Source organism: Poecilia latipinna, unplaced genomic scaffold, assembly GCF_001443285.1.
Source record: "Poecilia latipinna isolate Pla-1442-1.1 unplaced genomic scaffold, P_latipinna-1.0 Scaffold396, whole genome shotgun sequence".
Classification (NCBI taxonomy): domain Eukaryota; kingdom Metazoa; phylum Chordata; class Actinopteri; order Cyprinodontiformes; family Poeciliidae; genus Poecilia; species Poecilia latipinna.
In genome coordinates, this window is record NW_015113012.1 from 83,910 (window position 1) to 92,593 (window position 8,684).

The 8,684-nt window shown below is 39.9% G+C and overlaps 1 protein-coding gene across 1 annotated transcript; it reads left to right on the plus strand.

The window, feature by feature from the left end:
- On the plus strand, positions 1 to 6,741 carry rcn1 (reticulocalbin 1, EF-hand calcium binding domain). Its single transcript, XM_015037130.1, has 6 exons — positions 1 to 577; positions 1,463 to 1,656; positions 2,135 to 2,313; positions 5,443 to 5,503; positions 6,003 to 6,202; positions 6,278 to 6,741. The coding sequence occupies exons 1-6, from the start codon at positions 342 to 344 to the stop codon at positions 6,383 to 6,385; spliced, it is 978 nt and encodes a 325-aa protein (XP_014892616.1). The 5' UTR covers positions 1 to 341; the 3' UTR covers positions 6,386 to 6,741.
- The last annotated feature ends 1,943 nt before the right edge of the window (positions 6,742 to 8,684 follow it).

Sequence of the window (8,684 nt, forward strand, 5' to 3'; positions counted from 1 at the left end):
TTGGTCGTACGTAAAGCGGCAGGAACTCCCGGCTTGGTTGCATCCTTACCACAAGGAAAGAGGACGGGACTGCTTTCAAAACTGTACAAGTGAGGAACTGGAAGTGTTTTTTTTTTTCTTTTAGAGGAGCTGGCTGCTGGCGCTGATGTTTTTACAGACTCGGCTTCCAACGAAAGAAGAAGAAGAAGAAGAAGAAAGAGCTCCGTTTGCAGTGGGAAGTGGAAGTAGCTGCGCTGCTGCTGACGCCTTGCCAACTGATTGTAGCTTTTCCAGGCCTGTTTGTGGTGCGTAAGGGGAGCGGGGGGGCTGCTGATTAAAATCAGCATCAGCCCCAGAGACTGATGGCTGGATTTAGCTTTAGCTTTAGCTTGGTGTGCGCTGTGCTCCTGGGCGCCTTCCTAGTGAGCACGAAGCCCATGCTGAGGAAGGAGAGGGTTCTCCGTGATCCAGAGCTGAGCAGCAGACAAGCCCACGAAGACAATAAGAGCTATCAGTACGACCATGAGGCCTTTCTGGGCAAGGACGAGGCCAAGACGTTTGACCAGCTCACCCCCGAGGAGAGCAGAGACAGACTGAGGTGAGAAATGATCCCCCTGACAGTGATGAGTCCTGATTTTTCTCTTATTATCATCCACTCGGTCTCATGCTGGAGTCTGCAACAGTACAGGTTGGTGGCAAAATGAACAGGAACGCATGTTCTTTAAGATGATCTCTCCTGTGTATTTTTGCTCTATATCAACTGGACGAAGCCTCACAAGTCATAAGTGGGTTGTTGCAGATAGTTGTTGGAGTGAATGTGCTGTGGAAGGTGTTTTCAGCTTCACTTTGGTGACAAGTTGGCATTATGTGCCACATGCGTATGAGGTGTGGAGCTGAAAGTGGGAGGACCCCTGTTGGGACGTCTCAACGTGGCAACACATATGTCTAAGAATATACTACAACCCACAGTGCATGTTTTTTTATTCTTTCTAAAATTGGGTTCACCCCGCTCCACCCACTGAAGTATTCTCACTGACGGTGTGTCCCTTCTACTAAAATACTTTGAGATGCACCAATTAAGCTTTTTCCCCAGCTGATACCCACTTTTGCCCTTGAGGTCTGAAATGCAGATGAAGGCCTGTAACACAAACACCAATTAAAATAGCATGTTGGCGGATTTATTATTTTTTTCTCTTACAGAACAAAAAAAAAAAAAAAAACAGGTGACATTTTAAGTTTTGATCCAGTTAAATGAATAGTTTTTTTTGTTTTGTTTTTATCCCAAGTATTTGGCCTGTCGATGACCAATTGGAGCTGTTAGAAATAAATACCCTTTCTGCCTTTCTGATTGTTGCATCACTGAACCTCTTAGAAGCAAGTGCATGTTTTTACAATGTCATTAATCAGAGTTGAAATGTCCTCATTAAAAAAAAGAACCTGTATCAATAATATCATCTATTTTTATTTTTTTTCCCTCCCTCAGCAAAATCGTGGACCGTATAGATGGGGACGCAGATGGGTACATCACGACAGACGAGCTGAACGCCTGGATAAAGCGTGTCCAGAAGCGCTACGTGTACGAGAACGTAGCAAAGGTCTGGGTGGATTATGATCTGAACAAAGACAACAAGATCTCATGGGACGAGTACAAGCAGGCCACCTACGGATACTATCTGGGTACGCCTCCTCTGGAAGTAGACATGCTACTATTCAAAGGCTTTTGCTTGCTGATACCAGTTTCGATTGGTTCCCATTTTTGTTTGTCTGAGGAATGTAACTCATGGAGAAGAAAAAAAAAACATATGATAGAAGTTCCTTGATTGAGATTTTAGATTTGAAAACAAACAAACAAAACAAAACAAAAAAACACCCTGAATTAAGCGTTAAAGCAAATAACCCCAAACACTTATAATTTTTTTTTTTACCTAAAAACCAAGTACGCGCTATTTGTTTATAGACCGAGAATGATGGGAGTTTTTGATCTTGGTGTACTTTATAAGTACTAATTAAAGAAGTACTGACCAAAGGCAATCAAGAGAAGATTGGCCAGTTCTGATCTTTAGCCACTTTATTATTTCTTTTTTTTCTTGGTAGCACTATGTTAAAGAGCTATTTCAATGCCAGATGATGACCTACCTTAAATGCACGCTTTCAGCTAACCCTCAGGAGTTTGAGGATGCCACAGACAAGTTCAGCTTTAAGAAGATGCTCCCTCGAGATGAGAGGAGATTTAAAGCAGCAGATCTGAACGGCGACCTGGCAGCAGACCGGGAAGAGTTCACATCCTTCCTCCATCCTGAGGAGTTTGAGCACATGAAGAGTATTGTGGTTCTGGTAAGCACCCCTCCCTCCCCTAAAAACACACAGTAATTACATATGATTAACTCGTAAGACCACGCCATCAGTTTTCTTATCTGGATTTCAAAGACGGTGAACTGTTACAGTTGGATAAAGAAGCAAGATTTCTTAAAAAAGTTAATTACATGGCCCATTATTTTAGTTAGAAACCCCAGTTTAATTTTGGGAATGTAGCTCCCAAAATTAGAGCTTTTTTTTTTTTTTGCCACCTTTGTATGACTCCCTAATGAAATTTGAACAAGTTCTGGAAATCATTGCGTCTGTAGATCCTTTTTGGAACAGACCCGATGGGAACCAACAGACAGTTGCATTTAGGCCCCGATCTTTAAATATAAATCTGGGTTTGTGGAACACTGGCGTGGCAAATGTTAGCAGTGATGCACTATGCTGCCGTGTTCATAAAACTTGTACCACCCATTTGACAGAGTTAATAATTAATCCCTCATTTTTCCGATGTCGCTGAATGTTAACCAAGGAACGGCTCAGGCAGCGGCGCTTCAACGGCTCTTTGCTGTAGTAAACACAATTTCAAAGATTGGAGTCCCTAAAGCTGATGCACAGATGTATTGTGTTTTTTTTTTTTTTTTCCCGCCCCCAACAAGTTATTCAGGTCTTTCACACAGAAGTGCAGAAAGGAGGCTTTGATGGCGCGCGTTGTTACAGGGAGAAACGTAAGAAGGAGCCACTTTGTGGCTGAGGAAGAACATGGCTGTAGGGTAACGGGACAGAAAACTAATGGAGGTTGTTGTGCAGGTTCAGGCAAGAACATAAACTGTTCCCAGTGAAAGCCAACGAGACACACACACACACACACACACACACACACACACACACACACACACATTCACATAACAGAACTCTCTGTTAAAAGGTCTGGCTTCACATTTCTACCTGCTAAGATCTCATTGTTGCCTGTAATTCTGCTCTCAGAGGCCAGATTTGTAGAGGGGAGTGGCTGCTGAACACTCACTGAACAAAATGTTCAAGATTCTTCTTTAGCAAGGATTTAAAACTGGAGCAAAGCCAGTAAATGATAGAAATATAACAACTTGTTTGCTTGACTTGACTACGATGGGCCAGTCGGACAAAGATGATCCCTGGGGCAAACAGGTGGTGGCGCTGAGGCTCCCTGTTGTTCAGGTTAGACATGGAGCAGCTTTAAACTGCGTAGTTTAAAAACCATGTACTTATTCAGGAAAAGGACCGGACTTGATCTGTTTGTTTGAAATGATCCAAAGCAGACGATTTAATTTTCGCTGTAATGGAATTTCCACCTCACGTTCTTGTGGTTTTATTGTTGAGGATGATGATGTGAATTTTCTCTGTCTCTCAAGATGATGACATTGCTCTTTTTAAATATGTCACCGTTAGCAAAAATTATTCAAAACATTGAAATTGTAATCTCCATCTAAATTCAGGCTGTGATTAGGAAACCTGCAAATTAGGGACAGACTAATGAAGAGATGGGTTAATGCAATTTTTTTTTCTTTTTTATTGACATGAAATCCATTTTTATAACTTATAGAACATTTCTTGTACCAAGGTATAAAGCTGTGATTCGACTGCAAGTTATTAGGTGTTGTGGGTTCCCCAGATATTTGGAAACAAACTGCTTAGTTGCACATAATTAGTTGGACATCTATTCAGAAAAGGTAATAAAAACACAAAATATTTTACCTATACATTTATATTTTTGATATTCTGGCTTTCTCAAATCCGTTGAACTGTTTGGTGGAAAGTTGCCAAACATGTTTTTATGAGTTTATTCATCAGTTGGGTAATTTTTCCCTTCATCTGCTCTGATCAGTGATTGTCGAGTTTTGTTGCCTTGTTACTTGAATGCGACAAACCAAAGAACTTTCCCTGCTTTTGGTCTATAAAAGCATCTTTTATGTTTGATTGTCCTTGCAAAGAAAGCATTGAAGTCCTAAGTGAAGCAGTGGAACAGAAGCGGAAAAGTAGCTGTAAGCTAATTATTTTGTTCTTGGCTTTGTATGCACATGTTTTTCTCTGTCCTGCTAATTGCTTTTCTTGTGTTTAGAAATCTGTTTGAAATAAATAAATTTCAGAAAATCAAGCTTAGGTTCAATAAAAATAGGTGTTGACGAGCAAAGGCCAGAGCTGAGTCTTTCTAGTTTCTTATTTTAAGCCCACATTATTTTCCAAACACTTGCGCTTAAAGGATTTCCAAGATACTTGTGCAAACATTTTGAAACCTTCTGAACTATCTTTGATAAGTGTGAAGTACTGGAAAAGGGTCTTTTATTATTTAAATCGCGTTAAATTGTTTGTTACACTGAAATAGTCGATGTTTTTGCCCCTTTATTTTTGCATCCCTTTATTTTTGTAGTTAAACTTATAGTTTACCTCCTATAAGTTTACAAAGACAAAACAGACTGACTATACACTTATTTTATTGTACATAATGCTATTTTATATTGTAAAAACATAATATGCTTTATCTGTCTGTGCTTTGTTTCCTTTTATGTGGTGCATTTTTTTTTGTCTTACCTACAAGTAAATTGATCACCTGTCTGAAATTATAACTGTCATTTTATGGCAAACATTTTAGAAAATAATCCTAGATAATATTGGAGATATTAATTACTTTATATATCGAATCTTCCAGTAAAAGTGCTTTATGATGCATTTGACCCCCATCTCAAATTGACTGCCATGTCCTGCTTATAAAAGGTGCAAAACATCTTGTTTATTATCGGAGGTCCAGAAATCTTCAGCTATGTCAATAACTTAAGTGTACGTATTTATTACAGAAACTCTATCAAGGTTGAAATATTTAACTTTTATGCAATAATTCTGGGATGAAATTGGAAGAACTATTCAGAATAAGTTTTCTAAATGTTAAGTTTTACTAACTGGAAAAATGTTATTTGCCTTTTAATTAAGAGGCTTCAGTCCTCATCAGCAGCGTTGTAATCGGCGTGTCAGTCTGCCAGCTCGGCTATAAGTCGACCCTCGCACACTTATTCACTTGCACGGCCAGGGGGCAACATGTCTCCCTTTTAACTACTCTCAGTGGAAGTCCCACTACACTTGACCCTCATGTCTCCTTTTAATGACGCCGTTAACTCGTTCTGAATGCAGGAAACGCTGGAGGACATCGACAACAACGGCGACGGACATGTGGATGAAGACGAGTACATTGGTGAGTTTGGAGAAATAAAATTGTATTAAATCGAATTAGGTTTAAAAAAAAAATAGTTTTGGAGAAATCGGCACTGAAGGCATCTGCCAGCTGGGCAGCGTACTCTGTGAACTGAAAGGAAACTGTTCAAATACGAGGAACTTTAAGGCAAGGGGAGGAGTCTCGCATCGGCTGGGCTATTTTGTCTTTTTAATTCTTATTCATGTCTGAAGTTTTCAATTTCGTTGAAGCGGATTAAAGTTTGAAACAAGTCTTGAGGTTTGGTTGTTATTTTTGCCTTTCATTTTTGCAAACAGTTTTGTTTCTGAACCCTGAACTCACCCTCAGGGTTATAACTTCTTTTGCTACAAATTTCAAAATAAAAGCTTGTGCTTCTCTATTTATTTAGGCTCATAGCTTGAGCGTTGTTGTGTTTTTTTCTTTTTTTTTAGTTTAAAAAGTGACTTAAGAGGAAAAAACGCATCTCCAAACAACAACTTAAGTGTTTCTCTGTCTGAAGCCGACATGTTTGCTCACGAGGACGGGGGTCCTGAACCCGACTGGGTCAGGACTGAGCGAGAGCAGTTCTCCGACTTCCGAGACCTCAACAAAGACGGAAAGATGGATCAGGATGAAATCCGGCAATGGATCATGCCGCAGGACTACGACCACGCCCAGGCCGAGGCCAGACATCTTGTGTACGAGTCAGACCAGGACAAGGTACGCCGCTTCAGCCGCCGCAGCGAGCTTTAAAATGTATCCAGTTTATTCATCTTCTCTCTTCTGTGTCATCAGGACCAGAAACTGACCAAGCAGGAGATTCTTGACAACTGGAACATGTTTGTTGGAAGTCAAGCCACGAATTACGGCGAAGACCTCACCAGGAACCACGATGAGCTCTGACGTGTATCTGTGTCCTGAAAACAGCAGAAATCAGGACGGGCCTCACAGCGACGGCTCTCAAGTAGGAGATGGATAGAAGATGGACCTACTGAGGTTTCATGATCGGTGTTTCAGTCCTCCTGTAGATAGTTTTGTTCCTGACATTCAGGAACGAAACCAGAGGGTTCTTGATCAGTGCCTTCCAGCCGTGCGGTAGCAGGCTGTGCTGCCTCTGAGATTTCTAACAGTGTTTTTAGACATCAGTCGTATGAACAGTTTGTGATAGAAATGATAATGTGAAACCTCAACTTAGAGCATTTATTATGTTTTTTTTTTTCTCAAATATTTCAGATGACTTTGATACTGAAAGTTGGGGAGGAATAGGATTTTTTTTTACTGAAAATGTTTGCGTGCAGTCTGATTACTGTTGTACTAATTTGTAACAGGTTTTTGTTTAGCTGAAGTGCTTTGATTTTCTTTTCATGAAACACAGCATGAACTTTGCACGCATTTGGTTTTAATGTAGCCTGTGAACATCCTTTTTTCTTCCTCCGTATTTAGTTTTTACTGTATTTATTAGTGTATGGAAAAATGTTAGTTTTTGCTTTTATATTGTTTTAGATTTAAGTTTACACTTTACTTTTCAGCAAATTAAAATTTACAACTTCTTTTTTCAATAAGTTGTAAATAAAATTGGAAAAAACGAAAAACATTTTCAGCATAATCATCCAGACAGTTTGATTTTCCTAAAATTCCTTTTGCTTTCAGAGAGTTTATGAAACTTACTGTAAAAAAGCTAATTGTAAGAACAGAGACTGAGTGGTGCTTATTCTGATCAAAACATCGCTAAAAGTGACATCTTATGAGAAACTGAAAACACTGAGGTATAAAAAAAAATGGTACAAGTCTCCAAATCTTGTCCAGATGCATAAAAACGTAATAAATATGTTTTTTCCACTTTATTTGTGTCAGAGCCCTGTCTTTTAGGCTTGTTCACTACATCACAAAGGTGATTCTGTAAAGTTTCTTGGTATCTGGGTTGCAACAGGTTGGTGGAAATAAGTGAAATGAGGCACCTCTCTATTTAAACAGACAATTTTACTCATTCCTTGATTCCTCAAAGTTGGATTTGTTTGTGATTCAAGGGATTGTTTTGGGTTCTCAACAATGACGACGAAGATCGGGTTCTTTTTTGGGGAACCGCAGGCTTATATTGCTGGATCACACAAGTCAGCCATGTCCTTTAACATGGTTTATTAGATCAGAAACACAATCAAGCCCCCAAAAGTCACAGGTCGCTTTGCCCTTTCACATTGAGATACTGCAAATTCATTGAAATTCAGTGCCATCACGTATGTCATCCTCAGTGTGTTATCTGCATCAGTAGCTAATGAGGGTTAATGTTTTCAGTTTGAGGACAAGCTGCTTGTTTTCCTACTTTTAACTGGGGCAGTTTTAAGTCCTTACAAACATTGTATTGATATCTGAGGTAAATGGATTGGTTTTCCTGGGAATTTAGGATTTTGGTACAAGTGAGAACTCCTATTCAATGACCGGACCACAGCCAACAAAGCATAATGGACCTATTCAAGCACTCGCTTTATCTTCTCAAGTACTTCTTCTAAGCTCCTGCAATCAGTCCACAAAGATGTACAGCGTACAAAGCTACAAGACTTTATTTCATTTGTTTTTCCCAGGTTGCATTGTTATATTTCCTTACAGTTGTAGACAGCCAATCTGGGTCTTTCAAACATTAAATCCCCAGCGTTGTCTTCCGATTCAATGGACATAAGAAACAAGCGTATACTGTTAACGTATCTAGACTAATTGCGGTCCACATGCACTGTGGAGACGGAGTTGAGATGACTTGCTGTTGCTGCTGGCTGTTGCAGTAAAACTCTCGGATGGAACTGAGAAAACGGCGCTGCCACCCAGCTCGTCCCCTCTGCTTGCTCATGTGGAACATACGGATATATGTGTGCCAGTTAGCAAGACAAGTCAAGCGGGACCAATGCGATAAAGCTCATTAGGAACAAGGGACGGAGCGATGGATGTATGTGTTAGCCATGTTGTTGTGTATAACCTAAGCCATTACTTTAGTCTTAGAACAGAGGCCAAAATTCCCCGAAAAGCTGCTCTGTAATGTTGCATTTGGGTGTTTTTAGTGTTTACTTGGCAAGGCTAGACAGCTAGGAGTAATGGGATAGCTTCAAAGGGATTATTTTTCTTGCAGGTCTGGTGAGATTCAAGTTATTTCACAGTATCAGCGTTTCAGTCTCCTCTAGATTATATATCAGTTGCTCCTTTGTTGGTTGACTTA